Source organism: Mirounga leonina, unplaced genomic scaffold (genome assembly GCF_011800145.1).
Source record: "Mirounga leonina isolate KUSES-001 unplaced genomic scaffold, KU_Mleo_1.0 Mir_94, whole genome shotgun sequence".
Taxonomy (NCBI): domain Eukaryota; kingdom Metazoa; phylum Chordata; class Mammalia; order Carnivora; family Phocidae; genus Mirounga; species Mirounga leonina.
In genome coordinates this window covers 13,154,278-13,178,605 of record NW_023270855.1, presented here as the reverse complement: position 1 = coordinate 13,178,605, position 24,328 = coordinate 13,154,278, and the positions used below count along the sequence as shown (strand labels likewise).

The 24,328-nt window shown below is 41.2% G+C and overlaps 1 protein-coding gene across 2 annotated transcripts in view; it reads left to right on the top strand.

Moving 5' to 3' along the window:
* Positions 1–24,328, top strand: part of ITPR1 (inositol 1,4,5-trisphosphate receptor type 1) — a 328,878-nt gene that overhangs the window by 136,986 nt on the left and 167,564 nt on the right. Inside the window, exons 11-19 of one of the 2 annotated variants that reach the window (XM_034997066.1) lie at positions 4,617–4,712; positions 6,149–6,193; positions 10,158–10,312; positions 16,533–16,632; positions 17,606–17,766; positions 18,268–18,409; positions 20,133–20,291; positions 22,359–22,531; positions 24,155–24,274. In XM_034997066.1, coding sequence (XP_034852957.1) covers positions 4,617–4,712; positions 6,149–6,193; positions 10,158–10,312; positions 16,533–16,632; positions 17,606–17,766; positions 18,268–18,409; positions 20,133–20,291; positions 22,359–22,531; positions 24,155–24,274 — 1,151 coding nt within the window. The remainder of the gene's footprint in view (positions 1–4,616; positions 4,713–6,148; positions 6,194–10,157; positions 10,313–16,532; positions 16,633–17,605; positions 17,767–18,267; positions 18,410–20,132; positions 20,292–22,358; positions 22,532–24,154; positions 24,275–24,328) is intronic. The other variant, XM_034997067.1, reaches the window with a different exon arrangement.

Sequence of the window (24,328 nt, the reverse complement as noted above, 5' to 3'; positions counted from 1 at the left end):
GGGGAGCAGAGGATAGGAAGTGAAAGAGAAACTGGTTTTGGAGACCAGAGCCTGAAGGGCATCTGTCCAGGCTGTGAGGAGTTGGGATTTAAGTCATAGGCAGGGGAGGAGCTTGGAGAGGAGTTTTGAGCAGGGGAGTAATGTAATCAGTGAGCTCCTTATGGGGATAAATGATTCTGCTGCTTGAGGAGATAAATGATTCGGCATGTCATTTATTGAGAGGAGGTGCAGAGAGACAAGAATCGTGGGATTCACAGACAGTGGCATGAGTGCTTGGTGACAGAGGTGGCGAGAGCCTGAGCTGCAGGGACTTGGCCTCTCCCCCGCAGCCCTTCTCTCTGTGTAACTGCAGCTCTTGGGGTACATGCATTTCTCTGTCTTGGCTTGCCTCCTCTCTTCTTCCTCTCTTGCTTTAATAAGGTTTTACGTTTTTATTGAGGGATAGCAGACACAAAGTGCCCCGGTCAAAAGTATGTACCTTGATGAATTTTTACGTACACGTACAGTCACATAACCAGCACTCAGGTCGGGAAGTAGAAGACTAGCAGCACCTAGAAAGCTCCCTTGAGCTTCTTTCCAGCACTATCTTGTTTTTCCTCCTAGAGAAGTACTTCCATCTCCATGGTTAGGTATTCTCTGTTCTTGAACTTTGTATTAATGGAGTCAGACAGCATATAATCTTTTTTTGGTCTACTTTTCTACCCAGCATAATTATTTTGAGATTCATTCATGTTGTTGCATGTGTCAATCATTCATTCCTTTTTATTGGTGAGAAGTGTTTCACCATAAGGTGTTCCACAATTTGTCTGTTCACCTGTTGATGTGTATTTGAGTTGATCCCAACTTTTGGCTGTTACAACTAAAGCTTCTAAGGGCATTATAAATGTGTACAAGTCTCTTCATAGTCATGAACTTTCATTTCTCTTGGCTAAATCTAGAAATGGAATAGCTAGATCATATGGTGGGTGTATGTTAAAAAAAAACTACCGAACTATTTTCCAAAGTGCTCCTGTCATTTTATATTCCTGCTAGCAGGGTATGAGAGTTCTGGTTCTTCCACATCATCACCAACACTTGGTATGGTTAGTCATTTTAATGCTAGCCATTATCATAGGTGTGTAATGAAATTTCCTAGTGCTTTTAATCTGCATTTCCCTGATGGCTAATGATTATTTGCCATCAGTGTATCATCTTCAGTGAAGTGTCTGTTCCAATATTTTGCCCATTTTAAAAATTGTCTTACGTCTCTTAACATGGATGTTGTAATACTCAGGTTTATCTTGGCTGTTGTATAGAAATATTTCTACAGTTTTCATGATGAAAGGACTCTACATAAAGTTTTCAATTTCTGCCTTCTCCTTATTCTTTTTCTCCTCTCACACCCATAGCACTTGTTGGGAGTTTTTTAGTTAGTGCCTACATAGAGACACTGTCAGTCCTGTTAGATTCTAAACCCATTGTGAGCTAGACCTTTGTCATTGTTCACTGATGTCACCACTGTACTCAGCACAGCATTTTATATGTTCAAAACAGTCTTTCAGAACCACTTTTCATGTGTGATTTGGATACTAGTGCCAAAAAAAAAAAAAATTCTTCTCAACTGAATTTAAACGAGTAAGTGGAAACTAAAGAAAAACTGAAAATACGGGAAAGAAAGGAAGAAGTAAACCATCATTTCATTAACTTAATGTGCCCATTTCCATGCAGCTGTTTGTTCTGTGAGCAGGTTCTTTTTGCACAGTTGACATCACTTTACAAACATTTTTCATCTTGCTTTAAAATGTTGTCATAAACCCCCCCCACCAAAAAAAAAAGTCTGAACCCCGCAGAAGTCACTGTGGCTGACTTGAGTACACTTAAGGGCAGGTACCATGTCTTACTCACTTCTAAATTGATAGAAATGAATGAAGGTCACAAGTTTGTGTGGAGGGTGTTTGAGGTCTGGATTTCTAAAACTTCAGGTACTTAACTCAGAAGTCCACTTCAGAGCATTTTCTCTGTCTCTTTTTTTCTTCTGAGAAGAAACAGCTGTCTAATTCTTACTCCCTAAAAAGTTGTTTTCTGCCGGTTTTTCCCTGCATATCCTCGGAAAACATTGAATGTCTCTTTTTTAATATTTTTCTTGCAGATTCTGGAATCATAAGTGCTCCTTTAAAATAAAAAAAGGAAGACAATACCATGTAGAGCATTTCTTGTACAGCAGGCCTGCTAGTGACCAATTCTCTTAGCTCTCATTTGAAAATGAGGAAATGTATTTCACCTTCATTTTAAAAATGTTTTTTTTTTTTTTCCCCAATAATAGCTTCATTGAGATACAACTCCTACATTTAAAGTGTACAATTTAATGGTTTGACTTAGGTCTGTAGAGTTTGGCCACCATCACCACAATCAATTTTAGAACATTTTCATTACTCCAAGAGGAGCCCTGTATCCATACTGATCACACCTTGTTTCTCCTCAAACCACTCCCCTCCTGGCAATCACTGTTTCTTGTCTCTATAGAATTGTCTGCTGGACGTTTCTTATAAATGATATACTACAATGTGATCCTTCGTATCTGACTTCTTTTACTTAGTTCACAGTGTTTTCAAAGTTCAACCATATTGCCACATGTATCAGTATTTCATTCCTTTTTATTGCCAAATAACATTCCATTGTATGGACATACCATATTTTGTTACTTGATGGCATTTGGATTGTTTCTACTTTTGGGCTCTTCTGAATAATGCTTCTGTGTACATTCACGTACCAAGTTTTTGTGAGGACATAGGTTTTTCAGTTCTCTTAGGGGTGGAATTGTGGGTCCTATGGTAATGCTGTTTAACTTTTTGAAGAATTGCCAGATTGCACTAGGTGATACTCCCACCTGTGGTGTGTTAAGATTCCAGTTTCTCCACATGGCCTTCATTTATGAAGGCTATTTTTGTTGGATACAGAATTCTAGGTAGACAGTTTTTTTCTTTATGTACTTAAAAGTTGTGTATCCATTGTCATCTTGTGTGCATTGTTTCTGATGTGAATTCAGTGGTCTCTTACCTTTGTTCTCTGTATAAAGTGCTCCCACCTCCCCCCCCCGCCCACGGGCTGCTTTTAGGATTTTTCTTTTTATTTCTGGTTTACATTAATCTAATCATGATGTTCCTTGGTGGGTGGGTGTGTAGGTGTGTATGTGTGTGTGTTTATCCTGGCTTTGAGTTCATTGAGTTTCTTGAATCTGTATATGTATTAAAATGGGAAAATTTGGATCCATTTTTTCTCAAATATTTTTCCTGCCCCCACCAACCCACACAGACATGCTGGATCATTTGATATTGTCTGACAGGTCACTGAGTTTTTGGGTCACATTTTCCTGATTCTTATCTGTCCAGTGCTTCATGATTATATGCTGAACATTGTGGTGCTACTTTGTGGAGTGTCTGTATTTTGTTGTCTTCCTTTAAAGAGTTTTGAGTTTTGTTTTGTTAGACAGTAAAGTTACTTGTGAATCAGTTTGAAGCTTTGGAGTCTTATTTTAAAGCTTTGCTAAATCAAGTGTGTTACAGTCTTTTTTCTTTTTTTAGGGCTGGATTGGCCCCATTACTAAGGTGTAACCCTTTTGACATTTTGCTGAATGCCCCAGGTATTCCATGGAATCTCTCAGAACACCACCCAGCCCCAACTGAGCAATGAGAATGTTGAGCTCACAGCTTTCCTGTCATTCATCATTTGGCCTTGTGTGGTCTCAACTTACACATATGCAACTTGGTATTCAACCAAAAACTCAAGGAGGCCCCTGGGTAGATGTCTGGAGCTTTTTCTCTGGGTAGCTCTGTATTCTGCCCCAGCAAATTCCAGCCACTTCAGTCTCCCTAAATTCTGATGTATCTCCTCAACTCAGACCGGTGTCTTCTGCTTGGATTCTTCTTCCCAACACTACCATCCAGAGAGAACATTAAGGCAGAAAGCTGGAATATTCATGAAGATCACTTTGTTTCCCCTTTCTCAGAGATCACAATTGTGTACTGCCTGTTGTCCAACATCTGAACACAATTGTTTCCTGTATTTTATCCAGTTTTCTAATTGTCTATAGCAAGTTCATATATTTTGTGCAGTGTTTAATTGTTCATGGCATCAACTACCAGTGCCAGTTATACCGTCATGACCAGAAGCTGAAGTTATATGTATTTTTATGGTAAATTGGCCCAGGCTCTGTGAGTTTCAAGTTTCAGAGCCCCGGCTTATCTATGTGTTTCAGCACACGAGTACAAGTATAGAATGCTTTCACAGTGTCCTCTGAAATTTCTTCTTATTTGTCATGCCTTTTATGGATGAATTGTAGAATCTTAACTTCTACTTTATTATGATTAAAGCAAATAATCTGAGAAACATTCAGCTTTTTATTGGAATCATTTCGTATTAACTGGGAGACTATTTCTTCTTTGGAGAAACATAACACTTCATATGTTTGACCTCTGACGTTACGTATGATACTTGCAATGGCTTTGTTTGAAGATACTCATTTTTTTTTTAGCTAGTAAATATCACTGCTGAACTATGACTTATGTGTGAAGTCTCAGTGTTGTCTTAATATGGGTTGACATTATTTCCACTCCTGTTAATCATTTCTCCTCTTGTAGGTGGTCCAACATGACCCATGTCGGGGTGGAGCAGGATATTGGAACAGCCTCTTCCGTTTCAAGCATCTTGCTACAGGGCATTACTTAGCAGCAGAGGTAAGGAGCAGCCTCTGTGTCTTTTTCTTTCAAGCCTGAGACATTCCTTTTTCTTCATTTACCTGTGGCCATTGGGTAGTTAGATGCTCAGTCACCTTGCTTTTCCTTCTGCTTTTTGTTTCCTCCTGCCTCATTTCCCTGCTTATAGACAAGAAAAGGTAAAGATGATTAACACATTTTAGTACTTCACAGGGATTTTGATCAAGATATGGGGAGAAAACAAGTTAGAAAATAATACTGTCATTGGAATGTAATGTACAGCACAATGACTGTAGTTAATTATACTGTATATTTGGAAGTTGCTAAGAGAGTAAATTTAAAAAAACAAAAGAATGCTAATCTGGGATTTAGGATTATAGAAATTTTTTCTCTTGCATTTTGCTCTCCCCACATCTTATCTACCAGCCCTGATCCTAACATGAATGTCCAAGACTCAGCTGTAGTGAAACATGGTATGTAAAGCTGGAAGCATTAGGACACGAAGAATTAGACAATTTTACAAGTATTCTGGTTCTCAGAGCACTAGTGGAATAGAGAGGGTCTTGTCTTTTACTTGCAAGAATGCCAAAAATCAAGGAAATTAACTTTACCTTAAATGTCTGTAAAGGGTTTTTGAGGAAAGGCAAGACTCAGTATTGAAGGACAGGAGGAATTTACTTTTTAATTTTTGTGTTAAATTAAGGAGCCATCATACTGTGTGACAGATGCTGAGTTTTACTCTGATCTGCTAGAAGATGTACGATACACATTCATATCAGATTCTAGTCGTACATCAACAGATACCTCCCACTGTGGGATGGCTCAGAGGTTTTTCAGGGTGATGCATGGGTGCCAGTATTGCTTCTGCAGCTGACCCCAAAGAAAGCTGAATCTAAATGTGCTGAACCCCCTGGGATGCCTGATTCTTGTAAGAAGTGATGATTTCGAAATACTTAAGAACTGAAGGTCAAGACCAAGTTGACATTGAAAATGAAGCCCTAAGGAATTATGGACCCAGCTAACCAGCTGTGAGAAATGTTGATTACGTGGTTTGCCAAAGATCAATGGTATTTGCATTATTTGTTATGTACTGAAGCGAGTATAAACTCTTGCTGGAGGCCACAAATTTTTTATTTCTGACTAAAACTAAGGATTATCAATGACTGAATACTGATCTTTTATTTATCTCAGGGTTGTAACTGTTGCTTTGCTAGTGAATTCATTGTGTTCTTCTGTCAACACTTGAGAGCCGTCTTTTGGTGACTGGTAGATCGTTCCGTGTGTGTTGTACTCATGTGATGTGTGTTGTTGTGGCATGCTGGTTTCATGAACAGAGGGAAGGGACAAGTTTTTAGTTGTTCAGAGATGTTCGCAGGCCTTGAAGTCTCCTGCAAGTGGGGCCGAGTCCTGGAGAAATCAATGGATGTTTTAATTTCCTAATGATTCTTTTTCATCAGGTAGACCCTGACTTTGAGGAAGAATGCCTGGAGTTTCAGCCCTCAGTAAGTATGAGCAAGAGCCTTCTTGTCTCCATCTGGTAGGGTGAGGCCAAATGATCTGGAATCCCCTTGAAGAAACTGCCATTTGTCATTGAGTGATGGGGAAGGGGACACCTTAGGATGACTTAAAAGAGGGTCTTGTTCTATGCTTCCCTTGAGGGCAGTCATATCTTCCTGTGTTCTGATTGGTCCAAGACTGTCAGATGATACTCCTTCTGTGTGCTTCGTCAAGGGGTCTCCGCCATTAAGTTGTAGAAGTTGATGGTATCTCTTGGAATGCCCTTAGGTTAGAGACAGAGATGGCCCCTTAAGTCGGCCTTTTACAAATGAATATCTGATTGCTGTTGACCTCAATCTATGACTCACCCAGATTTTTTCAGGGAATGAGTGTGTGAGATGGATAGTGTCATTTAGATGATGGAGGTAACACCTGAAGCATGGTGCTCCTGACATCTGATTAGACACTTAATTGTCTAACCATCTGTCCTTGCTTTCTGCAAACTCAGAAATAAACTTTATAATGTGATTTAGAATTTAATGCCAACAGGATCCTTCTTTAGAAGCCATATAACCAATTAATGCTGATTTGGAGGCACTCGAGGGTTGAACTGTCTGCAACTATGGGTTAAAGAGAGCAGTGGTTGTATTATATAGAAATGATGGCTATCAATAAAGCACTTCATTCTGGTCTAGGATTTTAAAAAATGCAAATAATTGCTACTCTGACATTGTGTGTTCATGTGATCATCTCTGGTGAATATGGTAGGTGGTATTGAGCTTATTTCTTTTTTGCCGGGGTGGGGTGGGGGGCGGTAAAATTTTGGAAGAACTTACAGGTTTCAAGGTGGATCCATAAATAAAGGGGTTTGGGGTGGACATAATACAGAATGCAGTTGTCTTTGGAAGGTCCAAATTCTGTGGGAAGGATGACCCTTGCAGTTATGTTTGGATAGAATGTTAGCTTCAGAAGGAAGGAAGAGGAGTGCTAGCCGAGGGCTTCACATCCTGAGTTCCCGGACTTGCTGCAGGAGTTCATGTCTTTTCCAATTCTGGAGGGAGCAGCTGAGGTTCCTGTTCCTTCCTTTCATCTTCCTCACCCTCACTTCCAGAGCTCATTTTGAAAGCTGCCCTTCCACATTGCCTGGAAGGTTGAGAGCACTGACCTAGCCCGACTTCTTGCCAATGTGCAGGGAAATCTTTGCCCAACATCGGTGTGCAGTGTTCATGTGGCCGGTCTCCAGAGGCTGGGACTAGCAGGGGCGCCATTTTTCATAAGGCAGTTCTTGTCCCTGCACCTTCTTGATTTTGAGAGAAATAACTGCCTTTGTGGGACTTGCATCTAATGGTATTAGCATGGCCATCTGGGCTGTAACACAGAGGAAGTCTCCTCTCTGAGATGACTTGGAAGGAGTGCTGTAGCTGCTGCCAGTGAGAGCTGATGTCCATTTGAACCTTGAGCTCTGTGAGGAACGGGGCTGCTCTCCTGGCCTGTTGGTGGGCACGGGGAGGTCCAACATTTGTAGTGCTGGAGGAAGAATGCAGTGATCCAAAGCAGGGCAGGGAAATGAGGCAGAGCTGGGTCTAAATAGCAGACCCCCCTCTTGGATGAGCTGTGTGACTGAAGGAGCTACGTTCCCCTCTCTGGCCCTCACTTCGCTCCTCTGTGAAAGTGGCGGATATGCTTGTCGTAAGGACCAGCTGAGGTGTGGTGCCTAAGGTGTGGCTCATAGTAAGCACTCAGTAAGTAGCATTTGTGTAAGTTGCACAAGATCAGTAGCATTTTTTAGTGCCTTTACATGCATGAGTTCATCTGGGCTGCACAGCAGTGCAGTGAAAGGAGTTAGGGGAGACTGTATGATGTTTGTAGGACCAGTGAGGAACCAGAGTGTGGTCCTAACTCGTCACATGTCTCGGTTCTCTCAGAGTTCAGTCATCTTTCTACTTTCTCATGTTTCTCCATGCCACGGTGGTGCAATATGCCAGCAGGCTTGGGTGCAGATCCAGACTGCATTGCTCTGGCTGCTTTGGATGTTGCTTGGGTGGCAGTCTTCATATGGAGGAGGGGTTGGGGGGCTCACCCTGCACCAACGAGGCCAGTGGCCCAGCTCCTGCCTCTCTGGGGAAGTTGTTAGCCTTGGGAGAGTCCTGCACCGCTCACCCTCTTGTGGGCCGGGAAACTTGAGCGGAAAAGCTGGAGTTGGGAAAGTTTGGGAGAGGAAACTTTGTTCTGCTCGTGGGTCACGTATGTTCCCGAGACTGGCATCCAGTGCTTGTAGCAACCTTTGCCTGGAATCTTACTTAGCTTGTTGAGCTCGTCCTTCTCAATTTAGCAGCCCCATGAGCCACATGCTTGACGCCAGAGGGAGAGAAAGGACGACCCCAGGCTGGCTCTCGTCTCGCAGCCTTTTGTACTTGCACCTTTCCTCCCACTAGGTGGCAAACGCCGACTGCACACAAAGAACGCGAAGATGCTGTTGCTCAGTCACAGGTCCAGATACAGGCACTCTGCAATTTTAATTTTTCTTCAGTGTTCCGGCAGGTCTGAAATTGAACTGCCAGCCTGTATAGCTGAGCTGTGTGTCTCAAGCCAGAATCAGGTCAGGGTTTATTTTGAAAGTGGTGTGTGGAAGACTTTGCAGGTCAGAATAGTTAGAAGAGGACTGAGCTTTTTCTTGAACTGAGGTACTTGGTGCTCTCCCCTTGATTCATACTTGAGGGTAGATCGAACGGTGAGTTGTGGGTTTGTTTAGGTAGTGCTACAAAGTATGAGAGGAGAGGACATAGGGAGGAAGACACAGAGCTTAAAAGAAGCATTTGTATTTTCTTTCCTTCTCTCCCTCCCCTCCTTCATTCCTCCCTCCTATCTCTCTCTCCATCCCCCTCTCCGCCCTTCCCCCCACTCCCTTCTTCCTTTTCTCAGACAGAAGTTGGGGCTGCCGATAAACTCCTAGAGCAGACTATTGCCTGCGATCTTAGATGTCAGGCCCTGGAAATAAATTCTCTCATGCTCTCTCCTTTGCCTATTGAACTTGATTTCATTTTATCCATTCCCCATTTGGAAAGGAGTCAGTGCCTCAGCCCAAGCAAAGCAAGTTAGTGACAAAGAAAATGTGATTTTCCCAGTAGGTGCAAGTGGATGTTGTCTTCTTGCAAGGACGTTAAAAATTAAAAATAATCCCACGTAGAATCACAGCGCTGGGAGACACCTTGCAAAACCTGTGAGAGGACATGACAGTCTAAGCATGCTGCTTAAATCCGCTCAGGCAGACGGGCTCTGGAGCCGAGAATGTGTTTTTATAGTTTCTCAGGAAAGCTTTCGTCATTGTTCATTAGTCTTAACTGTCAGAGATTTTCTTCAGCCTCCGCCAAATCCCTTACATAGCAAGAGAGGCCCCTTTTCCCCTGTATTGTCATCGGCAGCGCTCCTTGATTAATTACGAATGTTTTTTTCAGGGCTAGTCTGACTTCTCAAATATTTTTCTTGGCCACACTGGGATCTCTGCTTACGAACACTTGGATTCAGACTTATTTTATTTTACTTTTTCTCCTGGGAAGTAGATGTATCATATTATTGCTAGATCATTTAACCGTAGATTAACACAATGACCCATAACCAAATCCACAGGATGAGTTTTCTCAAAGAGCTTCTTTTCTCTTCCAACTACTGCAGACGGATGTAGCCATACGGACTTCTTCATCACCTATATAGCACTCTTTCCATGGACATCTGTTACTGTAACCCTGCATTGTTTAAACATTTTTATTGCAACACAAGGAGGTAGAGTGTAAATATTCTTGGCGTGGGTGGCCAAGAATCTTTCATGACTGCTCTGAAACTGTGGTTCTTTTCCTGCCAACTGCTGATGTTCGCTATTGTTTCTTCCCTGTTCCTGTGGACTGTGCAGTGATTGTAGTGAGGGGAGGGTCTGACGTGCAAAATCCATGACTTGATGCCTTTCCTCCTCAGGTGGACCCTGATCAGGACGCCTCTCGAAGCAGGTTGCGAAATGCCCAAGAAAAGATGGTGTACTCCCTGGTCTCTGTGCCTGAAGGCAATGACATCTCCTCCATTTTTGAACTAGACCCCACCACTCTCCGTGGAGGTGATAGCCTTGTTCCAAGGTATGATTCTAAAATGGCTTATCCCGAGTGAGTCAGAGCTGGTGTATGTGGCCTGGCTGGGCTTCTTGGAATCCAAATCATACTGCCTTTTTTGAAGCATTTGTAAAGGATTTGTTCTGGTTGCCCATTGGAATGTTGGCTGTTTTTTTTATGGCTCATTAATTATAAGTTCTCAGGAGTTGGATAAGAAGTAAACAAGTCAAACTGTAAGTTCAAGTAGCTCCATATTTCTAGTTTCCTCTACTCATGTCCTCACTGCCAAACATGAGAGGTCTCCTAGTCAACTGAATAAACAGTTGTAAAGAAATTCTGGAAAATGGAATATTTGTAGTTCACTGAGTATGTAGTAGAGTATTGAGAAGTCAGACCAGTGTTCTTTGGTCATTTTGTTAAATTTGACTCTTAGTTTGGTTGCATAAGAATGCATTTTGGTGGAAGGAATAACTGGACTCTAAGGGGGATGAAAACTCATGCTTAACACCAAAATCAGCAGCAATATTATTAATAATGGCTTACATTTATTGAGTGCTGACTGCATGCCATGTTCAATGCTAAGTACTTTTATTTGTGTTACGTAATTTCATCTTCACAACCCCCCCTCCCCGCCCCGTGAGCTAGGTATTACTATTTGCCCCTTCTTCTATTTTTTTTTAAAAGATTTTATTTATTCATTCATGAGAGACAGAGAGAGAGAGAGAGGCAGAGGCAGAGGGAGAAGCAGGGTCCCCGCAGAGCAGGGAGCCCGATGCGGGACTCGATCCCAGGACGCTGGGATCATGACCTGAGCCAAAGGCAGACGCTTAACCGACTGAGCCACCCAGGTGTCCCTATTTGCCCCTTCTTCTAGATAAAGACACTGAAGCTCAGAGAGTTCAAGCAACTCATCACACGTCAGCCAATCCCTTTTGCAGAGCCCAAAGTCTTAAATGTTGAAGACAGACAGGGTTGTTGGGGGCAGTTATCATTGGCATGTAGGATTTACACATGGCCCGTCTCCCTGAGTATCACTTTATGTTTTGTTATTCATGTATGTCCTTGCCCTTTCCCTGTTTAACCTGTCGGTGAGACTGGTAAGTGCGGTGTGGGTGCCATCAGCAGAAGAGAAGCTTCTCTCGTGCTGTTGGGAGTGATGAACGGAGGACAGTATCCACGTAGAAGAGATTTTACGTTGCAGGGAGGCCTTCCATTGCCATCCAGTTAAAGGGTTACTTGGTTCTTAAACTCTGCTGGGTTGTTAATTCCTTGAGAATGTGGGGAGAGCTAGACATGTTTCTCTAGAAAATTTCAAGTATGTGCACAGCGTTGCATTCTCCAGGGTTGGAACTCCTGATTTAGACTGCTTTTTTTTTTTTTTAAATAACAGATTTGTTAAGATCTAAGTCCTATGCCATGCAATTCACCTAAGTGCTCAATTCAGTGGTTTTTAGGGGATGAGCAGAGTTGGGCAGCTATCATCACAGTATTAGAACATTTTTCCCCAAAAAGAACACCATACCCTTTCTCCATCACTCTCATTTCCCCGTGTTCCATCTCCAGCCTTAGACTCACCTGTGTCCTGTCTTTAGTGATCTGCCTGTTCTGGACATTTTGTATAAATGTAACATGTGGTCCTTTGTGACTGGCTCATTTCACTTAGTATTTTTAAGACTCATCCATGTTGTAGCATGTATTAGTATTTCATTTTATTTTATCACTAAATAATATTCCATTATGTGGTTATACCACATTGTATTTATCTTGGCGTGGGTGGCCGACTATCATCTTTCATGACTGCTCTGAAACTGTGGTTCTTTTCCTGCCAACTGCTGATGTTCGCTATTGTTTCTTCCCTGTTCCTGTGGACTGTGCAGTGATTGTAGTGAGGGGAGGGTCTGACGTGCAAAATCCATGACTTGATGCCTTTCCTCCTCAGGTGGACCCTGATCAGGACGCCTCTCGAAGCAGGTTGTGAAATGCCCAAGAAAAGATGGTGTACTCCCTGGTTTTTCATATACTCCCTTATTTTTTCATATTTTATTTTTCTAAAAAAAGGGTTAATACCCATTCTTTTTAAAAAATATCATTTGTTTATTTATTTAAAGTAATCTCTGTGCCCAACATGGGGCTCGAACTCATGATCCTGGCATCAAGAATTGCTTGCTCTGCTGACTGAGCCAGCCAGGCGCCCCATATTTATCTACTTATTACCTGATGGCCATTTGGGTTGTTTGCCCTTTTTGGCTAATATGCAGCTGTGAACATTTGTGTACACAGTTTTCATTGTCTTGGGTATATATCTAGGATTGGAATGCTACATCATATGGTAACTATCTAACCTTTTGAGGAACTGCTAGACTGTTTCTCAACATGGATGCACCATTTTACATTTCTACCATGTGTGTGTGAGGGTTCCAATTTCTCCACATTCTCTCTCTCCAGTACTTGTTACTGTCTTTTTATATGAGCCATCCTGGTAGGTGTGAAGTGGCACCTCATTGTGGTTTTGATTTGCGTTTCTGCGAGGCCTAATAATGTTCATCATCTTTTCATGTGCTTTTTGGCCACTTGTGTATCTTCTTAGGAGAACTTTTCCCATTTAAAAAATTGAGTTGTCTTTTTATTATTGAATTTTAAGTGTTCTTTATTCTAGATATAAACCCCTTACCAGATACATGATGTGCAAAAATTTTCTCCCATTCTCTAGGTTGTCTTTTCACTTTCTGGATGGTGTCTTTTGAAGTAGAAAAGTTTTTAATTTTGTTGAAGTCCAATTTATCTATTTTTTCTTTGATTGCTTAAGCTTTTGCCCATTCCAAGGTCACAAACAATTATGTTGATGTTTTCTTCTAAGAGTTTTATAGTTTTTGCTCTTTACTCTTAGGGCTTTGATCCATTTTGAGATCCCTTTAAAATATGGTTTGTAGTATGGGACATTGCTTTTTATGTTTTTTAAGATTTTATTTATTTTGAGAGAGAGAGAGTGTGTGTGAGTACAGGGGGAAGGGCAGAGGCAAAGGGAGAGAGAGAATCCCAGGTGGACTCCACACTGAGCACAGAGCCCAATGCTGGGCTCAATTTCATGACCCTGAGCTGGAATCAAGAGTCAGATGCTCAACCGACTGAGACACCCAGGTGCCCCAGTAGATAGCTTTTTAAAAACTTCCTTTCTCATTGACTTGTTAACTAGATAAGTACAGGTATGTAGAACCCAATTGCATTTTTGTTTAAGTAATTTTCCATTTGTCTTGTCCTCTGTTCTGGTAGTTATTTAATGAATTTGGTTAGGTCCCAGGAGACAAGGGAATGGCATTTATATTACATGCTAAATATTTTAGTTTGCGAGGGCTAGCAAAGAACAGGACCCTGTAATTTGAAATATCACATTGTTTTATTAGAAGGTGCTTCGTGGCATTCCCTTGGCAAGGGGAGTAAGGTGCTAGTTGGCCATATTCCACAATGGGTTGGAAATCCACATGATCCTGTAGGAAGGGGGAAGTTGAGTCCAAGCTTTTAGGTCAGATGGCCAAGCAGCTTTGGCTGGTTAGAGGCCCTGCTTCTATATCCACTTCGATTCATCTCTGTTTCTCTTTTGGAAAACTCTTGGTGGACAGTTGTCCATAGGTAGATGGATTCTAAACTCTTAAACAAGGGAAGTCTGTATTCACCATGGAAAAAGTGTCCAGTATGGTCTGCCAGTGTTAGTTACCAGTTATATTGGACTTTAAAAATTTTTATCCATTCTTGCCTTTGACCAGCAACCCAAGAGACAGAATTGAATGGCCTTCTTATTCATTGGTCCTGTGGAAGGATAAAAAACCTTAGGGGTAGTATACTCATTCCCCTGAATCTTAAAGTTGTGCTAAATATTGCTTGTTTGAAGATCAGGAAGTCTGAAAGTAGATAAATGAATGTCTCTGAAATGGTATCAGCAAAAGAATTTTTGTGATAGTTACTGTTTAAAAGAATCTTTCCAAGCGAAAATGAGAAGGATAATGGCAAATCCTGGATATACTAAACAAGATAATAAAATTGCAATATATGTAAAATAGAGGAATTAAATGAACATTGGGAGAGCATCCAACTTTGTGGCTGTTTTGTAACTGTCCTGATCTCATGGCTTTTAAGTTAAGGATTGGGAATGGGACTTGGGATGAATTGATAGAATCATTTTTGTGTCTTAAATATAATTTGACCTAGAACTTTATAGAATGTAATCATCCAATTAAAAGCTAAGCTCCAAGCTTTGGTTATACTTTGAAATTAAGAAAATGAGTCCAAGTCACTCAGAAGAAAAAGAATTACAAATCTCTGTCAGATTTCTTGGTCATGTTGTTTCACATGTATTCATTCTATTTTATGTAAATATCACTATGTTTGCCCTTACTTACAATGTTTAGGGCAGTTGGAATGAGGGAAAGCAGAAGGCAGAGAGGATGTACTGAAGATAGGTGTCTGGTCTGATGCTCTCCCCACCCTCACCTCTTTTCCATGTCTATACCATTGCTCTAAATTCCATTTAACACAAATGACATCCCTAACGCAAGGGACCCCTTGTCTGCCCCAGGTCCAACAATGTTCAAAGTTCCAACTCAAGTTTTCTGTAACAAAAAACTTCCATGACTTTCTGAAGCCTCATTGATCTCCTCTTCTAAAGGTCCTTCAGTACTTACCTTGACTGTCCCCCAACTTAATGCTTTTTAATGTGCATTTCCCATTACTTACTATTGCTTGGTGTTCATTGATCTTGTCTCATTAATGTGGTAGATTCTTGATGCAAGAATTATGCCATTATTTCTACTACTTCCTTAAAGCAAATTGAAAAACATTGTAAAATTATCCATGTTCACTGTAAAAAAACAACAAAAATGTGTTAACATCACAGAGAGCAAAAAAGCAAATAAAAATTACATAAAATTTAACTATTGAGAGATAACAACTGTTAACATTATGGTTTATGTAGTTTTAGACAGGTCTCTGGGGCACACAGATAACATGTATATAATTTATCATAAATAGAATTATAAGCTATTTTTAACATTTTTTCCCTGAGTATGTTCTATACATATTTCCAAGTATATATGGATTATAATCACTTTAAATGTTTAGTATTCTAGTATATGTACTACAATTAACTAGTCCATTATTGAGACATTGGATTGTTTACAGCTCTTGTAGATAATGCTTTGTTGAATGTCTCTATGCCCCAGTTTGTACTTGGCCTGTCATTTTAAGTGAAAAATCTAAAAATGGGATTGCTAGGTGAAAAGGTAGATACATTTTACTTGTTTTATAAAGTGCCAGACTCCCTTGCAGAATTTCACCTGTTTACACTCTTACCAGGAGTGTGAGGAGAGGTGATTTCCCTAAGCTCTTGTAAATACTGGGTTATGTCAGTCTCTAAGATCTTTGGAATATGGTAGAGTAAAATGATACATAGTTTTAATTTATATAAATTGTACTAAGGAGATTGAATGTGTACTTCCAAGTTTATTGGCCATTTATATTGCTTTATTAAATTACTGGCTTATGTCCTAGTCTCATTTTCATTTCCAGTATTCATGTTCTTTTCTTACTGATTTTAAAGATCTCTTTATAAATGCAGATTAATAACCTTTTTACGCTATGTGGTATTCTTTCATTTTCCCAGGTTGTCCTTTTCCTTTCAGCTTTGTTCCTGATGGGTTTTTTTTGTTTGTTTTTGTTTTTATTTTTGTTTTTATTTTTTTTTGCTTTACGGAAGATATAAAATTTAAACTGTATTATAAGATGTATCCATCTTTGACTTTTAAAATTTATGGACCTTCCTACCACAAGATTATTAAATATTAACTCATATTTTATCCTAGTAATTTTATTTTTTGCATTTTTGATCCATATGAAGATTTCATATGTTGCTTTATCACCTCTCATGGTATGCATTAATATATACTCAGGAAATATTTGTTGTTGCTTTGTCTCCTCAGTTTGTTCTGAGATACTCATTCATAGGAGTGATCTTATATTTAGAAATACAGCATATCCCAGTGTTAGAATCCTGATGAATGATTTCTTATTGTAAATACACTAGAATATATCTCAGTGTGCAGCCATTTGCTTCTCAGTCTATATTGTGTGTATTGTGTATGTAGCAAAACACCATTTTGGTATCCCTTTTTTTTTTTTGATAGAATGTATCCTAGGCCAGTGGCTGTAGAAAACCTAAAAATTCCTGTCCCTCAAGTCCTTTTTCTCCCCCCGTTAGAAACTCCTATGTCCGGCTCAGACACCTCTGCACTAATACGTGGGTTCACAGCACAAATATCCCCATCGACAAGGAGGAAGAAAAACCTGTGATGCTGAAAGTGAGTTCTGGAACTTGGCTGCCTCCCTTGGTCTTGTGTTCCCTAATGAAAGGGCTCCTTGGAGAACAGATGGGGGCGTAGGGACTGCGTTTTGTTGGCTTGGCCAGTGTGTGGTCATGGACAAACTTGAATGCAGTGAAAGAATTCTCTCCAAGGAACCTGGCTAAAGCAAGCCCAAGCTTTTTGAGATAACCAGAACTTTTTTATTCCATGGCTTTTGCCCTAAAAGTTGAACAATTATCTGGATTTCACCTCTGTCTGAAGGATGATTTTGGCTGGGGGAATGTTTGCTTATGCCTTGAGGCACATCAGATACCTAGTCGGTTTTCCCTAATCTTTATTATTTCTTTATCTCTCTGTGTATTTAAATATACTTTTATTTTTTGAAAGTTCTCTCAGCCCCTTTAATTTCTCTCCCTGAACCCCCCTCTCCTTCACTACCTTCTTTAGGGTCATAGAGCATAAATTCACAAACATAGGGATTTTGTTTTTAAAAAGTGAAATGATGCTCTCACATTTTTTTAGTGATGGGGGAGGTCACTGAAATTTTTTTCTTCTATTTTTATGAACATTTTCAGGTATATAGAAAAACTGAAGGAATGGTACATTGTCTACCCTTATACTCTGAGTCAATAATTACCACTTTGCTCATTTGCTTTTTCCTTATGTATTTATAAGCATGTTTTTAAGTTAACAACAGTCTTAACATGCTACCTTTAACAAATGAAGGTATAAAATGATACCACAGCCCATTTTCTGCCTCACACTTCCCCACCGTGAGAATCTCCAGAGGTAACAACTGTTAATGATTTGGGGTACTTCCTTCCAGATGTTTTTCTATGTCTAGTTAATTTGAACTGCAAGATAGCTTTAGCTCTCTGGATAGCCCAGTGTCGCATAAATATAGTGTTTGATTAATGTGTCGCTCTCTCAGTCCAAGAGACAGTTCCATAAAGACCATTCTGCTTTTCAGATCGGCACCTCCCCCGTGAAAGAGGATAAGGAAGCATTTGCCATAGTTCCAGTTTCCCCTGCTGAGGTTCGGGACCTGGATTTTGCCAATGATGCCAGCAAGGTGCTGGGCTCCATAGCTGGGAAGCTGGAGAAGGGCACCATCACCCAGAATGAAAGAAGGTGAGGGCTTCCCACAAGAACCAGACACATCCTCAGCCACTGTGGATTTTTTAAATCTCTTGCTTGCAGAAAGAGAAAACGCCAGCTCTGAACAGCCTTGTATGAGAGGAGCAGGCCTTCGCATTTATACGTGGCTTCAACCTGTGGTTTTCAGAAACCACACTCACTTCTTTGAAAGTCTCTGAAGTTGAAAAGATCGGTCTTTTTCTTTGTCTCCAATTTGGCTTCTGGAATTACCTCACTAAATGTTAGGAGCCAGTGTTACTCTGAAATAAAATTTGATGGCTCCTATCTTGTGAAGGTGGTTATCCTTTTGTGGACAGTAATGTGTTGTGTGTATTTTACACTTTTTGGTAATTGGTTGTCACTTTCAGGGAAATTCGGAAGAATGGATCTGCTTGTGTTTAACTGGCTCATTAGGCCCGAAGTCGCCCAAGGTGAAGCTTCCAACCTATTGGACGTTGAACATTTCCCATCTCTAATAGCTTCTTTCCCCCTAAGGTCTGTAACCAAGCTGCTGGAAGACTTGGTTTACTTTGTCACTGGTGGCACTAACTCTGGTCAAGATGTACTTGAAGTGGTCTTCTCCAAGCCCAACAGAGAACGGCAGAAGCTGATGAGAGAACAGAACATTCTCAAGCAGGTCTGTGAGATGCGACGTGCTGGGATCTTTGTAAGACATCAGTGGGATCCCTGCTCTTACACAGGGACATGGATGTTTCCCACCTGGAACGCTTGATCAACTGACTTTTGGAGAAAACAGACTTGATTTTGTAGAGCAGTTTTGAGTTCATAACAATAGCGAGTGGAAGGCACAGAGTTTACATATACCTCCTGCCCAGACACATGCATAGCCTTACCTATCATTAACATGCGCCACTGCAGTGGTCCATCTCTTACAGTTGCTGAACCTGCATTGACACATCATAATCCCCCCAAATCTGTAGTTTACGTTAGGATTCGCTCTTGGTGTTATACAATCACTCTTTGGGTTTAGGCAAATGTATAATGACATATCTATCATTATAATATCATGCAGAGTATTTTCACTGTCCTAAAAATCCTCCATACTCTGTCTATTCATTCCTCCCTCCCCTTACCCCCTGGCAACCACTGTCCTTTTATTGTCTCCATCATTTAGCCTTTTCCAAAATGTCCTATAGTGCAAATCATACAGTATGTAGCCTTTCCAGATTGTCTTCTTTCACTTAGTAATATGCATCTAAGATTCCTCTGTGTCTTTTCATGGCTTCTTAGCTCAGTTCAGTTGAAAACACACTTGTTGAATATCAATGTGTGAGCATTCACATGTTAGGAAATCCAAGAAGAGTTCACTTGACAACTTTATTTTCATCAAAAATAACAGCAAGTGCTGTGTGTCCTTAAGGTTATTTCGTATGTTTGGGAGATTTGGAGTGTTTGATAAATAGGGAACTCTATAAACCACCACAAAATCTTACCATAAAGGATGAGTAAGTGGCTTATAGAACATGTATAGATGGTATTATTTGGCATAAATTTAAAAAACTGGTGTAAAGACAAATTATAGGGGGGTAGGTGACAAGGGTAGATGAAGTGCACAGAAATGCATACCATATAGTTCTGGAAAGCTATACATTGGCTATATGCTTGGCTTAGAAATTCCTGGCCACTAAACCCCAAAGAAAAACATATTAGTTATTAGTCTTACAGTTCTCCATAGGAACTTGGGATTTGAGAATCTTTTCTCCTGTCAGTTGATGATAGACAAAATTTATTAACACTCCATCATGTTTCAGCAAGGATTTCCTGTCCAAGAATAAATCATGTCCAGCTGTTTCATGGGATGACTCCCAGATTAGATCTCAGGCTCCATGCCAATGCTCATTTTCCACCATAGTAATTCCTTGAGGGGCCAGAATGGTCGGATTCCATGGCAGAAGCCTTCATTGAGCACTATATTTATGCAACTGACAGTTATTATCCCCTTTTATCCTTAGGATCCCCTCGGGAGCTGGGTGGTATTCTTTCCATTTTACTGAGGAGAAAACCAGAAGTTACCTCGACTGTGCTTTATACCGCTAGGGAATAATGCGGGAGTGTGATTTCAACCTAGAATCTGTTATTCCAGAGTCTGTACTCTTCACTGTTGCCCTTCACACCATACTTGCAAGTGCTTGAGGACCAATTAGGTCCAGGTGGCCTGATTTCAGTGAATAGCTAGTCCCAGTTGATGGACTGCATATAATATTCAGATTATTGATGTCGATCTAGAGAGAGTTGCCAGTGCAGGCCTGCCACCTGTGAGCTTATATTAGTTTGGGACACAGGGCTAGCCATTAACACTCTAAATGATGGCAGTGCCTGTTCTTCTTTCTCACAATCAGATCTTCAAGTTGTTACAAGCCCCATTCACGGACTGTGGCGATGGCCCCATGCTGCGGCTGGAGGAGCTTGGGGACCAGCGGCATGCCCCTTTCAGACATATCTGCCGGCTCTGCTACAGGGTCCTGAGACACTCCCAGCAAGACTACAGGAAAAACCAGGTTAGAATTCGGGATTGATTGAAGCTCATATACTTGCCTCATGAGTTTTAAGTCTTACATCTGTTGTTACTTAATTGCGAGAGAATGGTTTATTAAGTTTGCGCTTAGAAAGGAAATACATTTTTGCAAGCCTGAGAAAAAGACAGAGTCCCTAAGAAAAATACCTGAGAAGTCCCCTTCTGCAACCACCTTTCAGTGAGGTGTTTTTTTTTTTTGGACATTTCTAGTGTTTTTTATGGCACCTTGCCTTAAGGTTTAAGGAAGTGATTGCATGTGTTTATATTAAAGGTAGAGCAGAATCTTTGCTTCCTGCTCCCTTCCATATCCTCCATGTCTGCTGGTAACTTTATTTTGGTTTTGGCTCATGTTTTATGATATTCAAAGTCCTTGTGTATGTCATGGCACTGTCTATATTGTCCTCTCCCCATAAAATAAAGGTTCTAACCTCTCTGGGGGTTCCCATCAGTTTGAGATTTTTAAGGAAACCTGTGAACTGTGTTGCCACATTTAGTAGTTCTCAGCTGGGACTAACTGGAAATACTTGGCAATGTTGGGAGACCCTTATGAGTGTCACCACTTGGAGGTGCTGCTGACATCTAGTGGGTAGAAGGAATGTCCAGGAATGCACAGGACATCCCCAGACAACAAACAGTTATCCAGCCCTGAAAGTCAGTAGTACTGAGCTTGAGGAGCCCTGCACTTTGTGACATGAAGTACTGTAGGTGCACAGATGACACTTTTGATAACCTTGACTCCCAGGCTCTGCATTGTGTTACGAAAGGCTTTTGTTTGTAAACTTTTGACTGCCATGACATCTGGCCTTTAAATTTAAACTTCCCCCTGTAATTAAAGTTTTGTCATGAAGGTAGTGTTAAGCTGAGGCAATGCTCTAAAGTATCAGATGGAACCTTGTTAGCGTGCATTGCTAAGCTTTTGACTTGGCCTTTGCTACTGTTGAAATTGAGTGTCCTATACCTATGATGCTGTGTTCATTAGTGTGGACAGGTGGTCTTTGGGTGGTCCGGTGGCTTTAAATCCACCTGCAGTGCGTTAAACACCATACTCCAATAGTGCCAAAGAGATTTTATTCTCTTCCTCTCTGCCATCTTCAGATGAGGATGCCTCAGAGCCTCTGGTGTGTGCCAGCACATTTTGCTTTACGTGAAAACACCCAGTCCCTCTCGCTGCTGCTACACTGATTGTCTTTGCTTTTTATCTATAGATTCTATGCCGCTTGACAGTAGTATGTCCCTGAAGGCTGGTGAATTCCCAAACATGCATCCTTATTGAACATGGGCTGAAAAGTGGCCAGTGTCCACTGTGGACACCTTGAGTAGTTTTTTAGGATTTTGGAGTTAATTAAAAAAAATTAAGCCGAGTTTAAAGGGCTTCTAGAACTTTCAGGACACAAATAGTCTGTCTTGGGAAGGGATATATCTTTGAATAGAAACAAACAAATATCTGCAAGAGGCTTCCCTGAGTTCTCATATATTTTTATGGAATGTCATGTCTGATCCCCAAAGAGAGAAGCCAGAGGTGTTTTCAGATGTTCTGTGAATCTGATTGCCTGGCTTAGGTATTCCTAAGTTGCTCCTGCTACCCATTGACTATAAAAATGTATTTTCACCCCAGATAAAGAAAACAGAATGGGGTAATATTGTTCTAAATACCTAGGTAGGCTTAAGTATGTTTATTCAGCAGTACAGAGCAGTAACGCACAGTTAAATCTCTTGAATTAGTAATAAAATCAGAGCTGAAAAACCGCCTTTGACCTTTTAGGAAAATAAGTCACCACATTAATATTTATCCTGTGCACTTAATAAAATGCCCATCTGTACATGCAGGATAATTTGCTTAATTACATTTGTGTGGCGGGTTTAGTAGAATGAAGGATGTGGGGGAGTTTGCAGCTGCTGTCCTAGATTAGAGAGTTGTGGAAAGATGCTCCACTAGGATTTCCCTTATGAAAAATAATTTTCATCAGGGACTGTTGCTACTTCCCTTAGTTTTGGGTTAACCTTAATATCTTTTGTTGTTTCTGCTGACCTCTCTTTTCTTCCTTAAAAGGAGTACATAGCCAAGCAGTTTGGCTTCATGCAGAAGCAGATTGGCTATGATGTGTTGGCCGAAGACACGATCACCGCCCTACTTCACAATAACCGAAAACTCCTGGAAAAACACATCACCGCTGCTGAGATCGACACATTTGTCAGTCTGGTGCGAAAGAACAGGGAGCCCAGGTGAGGCGGAAGTGGGCCTGATCGGCGGAAGCTGTCTGGGCACTGAAGATGCAGGCGCTCAGCTAGTCATGGTGCTTTTGGCTAGGTGTCCTTTTTGAGGGCTGCCAGTGACAGATTTCTTTTAGGCCGGCCTTGAGAGGCTCTTGGGTGAGCAGTGGAAAGAACATGGTATTGGAATAGACCCGTAGTGGAATCCTAGCTCTAATATTTACCAGCTAGGTGACCTTCGCTTTCCCCTTGAGCTTTAATTTCCTTCTATGCTAAATGGATGGTTATGAAAATTGAATGAGAATAGATGCATGGGAAGTGCCTGGTACTTAGTAGATGCACAGTAAATGACAGTTTTGGCCACTCAGTCACTGTTTAGCACCCCCTGATTATCAGTTAGAACATCTCCCCCAAATATCATCAGTAAGAGTCTTTTGCAAACTTAGTTGTTACTTGAGTGTTTTTATTTTATGTTAGAATTCTGTTTTTTCTCATTTACATGGATCTCCCTGTCTTCTTACTCTCTTCCCTCTTCTCCTGATTAAGATCCACAACATCAGGGCGCCTGAATGGCTCAGTGGGTTAAGCATCTTCCTTCGGCTTCGGTCATGATCCCAGGGTCCTGGGATCGAGCCCCATGTCAGGCTTCCTGCTCAGCGGGGAGTCTGCTTCCCCTCTCTTTCTGCCCTTCCCCCTGCTTGTACTCTCTCTCTTGCTCTCTCTTTCTCTCAAGTAAATAAATAAAATCTTTAAAAAAGGGATCCACAACATTTTAGAAGTGGGAAATAGTTTATAATATAGTTACCGTGAATGATCACACTGGAGAGCTGATAGTGTTGTAAAATGACTCCTCCCACCCACAGAGGTAAGTAAAATTTGTGGAGCATTCTCACGTACCTGGGAGTGAACTAAGTCAGCACTTGCCATGAATTATCTCATTTAATCCTCAGGACAGTTCCCTGAGGTTATACATTACCCTCTGCTGTAGATGAGAAGAGTGAAGCACAGCGAGGTCCAGAAACCTCCCTAGGTCACACTGCATATGGGAACATAATTAATGAGAATCAGAGCAGGGATTCCAGCTGGGGCACTCAGGCCTCAGGGCCTTTCCTCGCCTCTCTGCTTCCCCTCCATCTTCCCCCCGGCTCCCTTACGTGAGCTTCTTCCTTATCTTGTTTTGTGCATTTTTTTTTTAAAGATTTTATTTATTTATTTCACAGCGAGAGAGGGAATACAAGCAGGGGGAATAGGAGAGGGAGAAGCAGGCTTCCTGCTGAGCAGGGAGCCCGATGCGGGGCTCGATCCCAGGACCCTGGGATCATGACCTGAGCTGAAGGCAGACGCTTAATGACTGAGCCACCCAGGCACCCCTGTTTTGTGCATTTTTGCCTCATCACTTCCTCGTCTGCCCTAGCCACTGTCATCTTTCCTCGTTTGCTTCTTTCTTTCTTTCCTCTCTTATGGTGACTGGGTTTCTGGTGGTGCCGTAGACACTGGCACCAAAACCTAAACTGTCTCTGATTTCTTTGGTGCATGCTCTGTTGGATCCGTCCACTTGCAAAGAGTTGGGCTCCAAGAGCCAAACCTCTGCTCTGGTTACAGAAAATGTCTTGTTTGCTTTCTCTCTCTCGGCAGATTCTTAGATTATCTCTCCGACCTCTGTGTGTCCATGAACAAATCGATCCCAGTGACCCAGGAACTGATATGTAAAGCTGTGCTGAATCCAACCAATGCCGACATCCTGATTGAGACCAAGTGAGTGGGGGTCTTGGGATTTAAGATACAGGTGAGAAAGGGATTTAGGTAGAG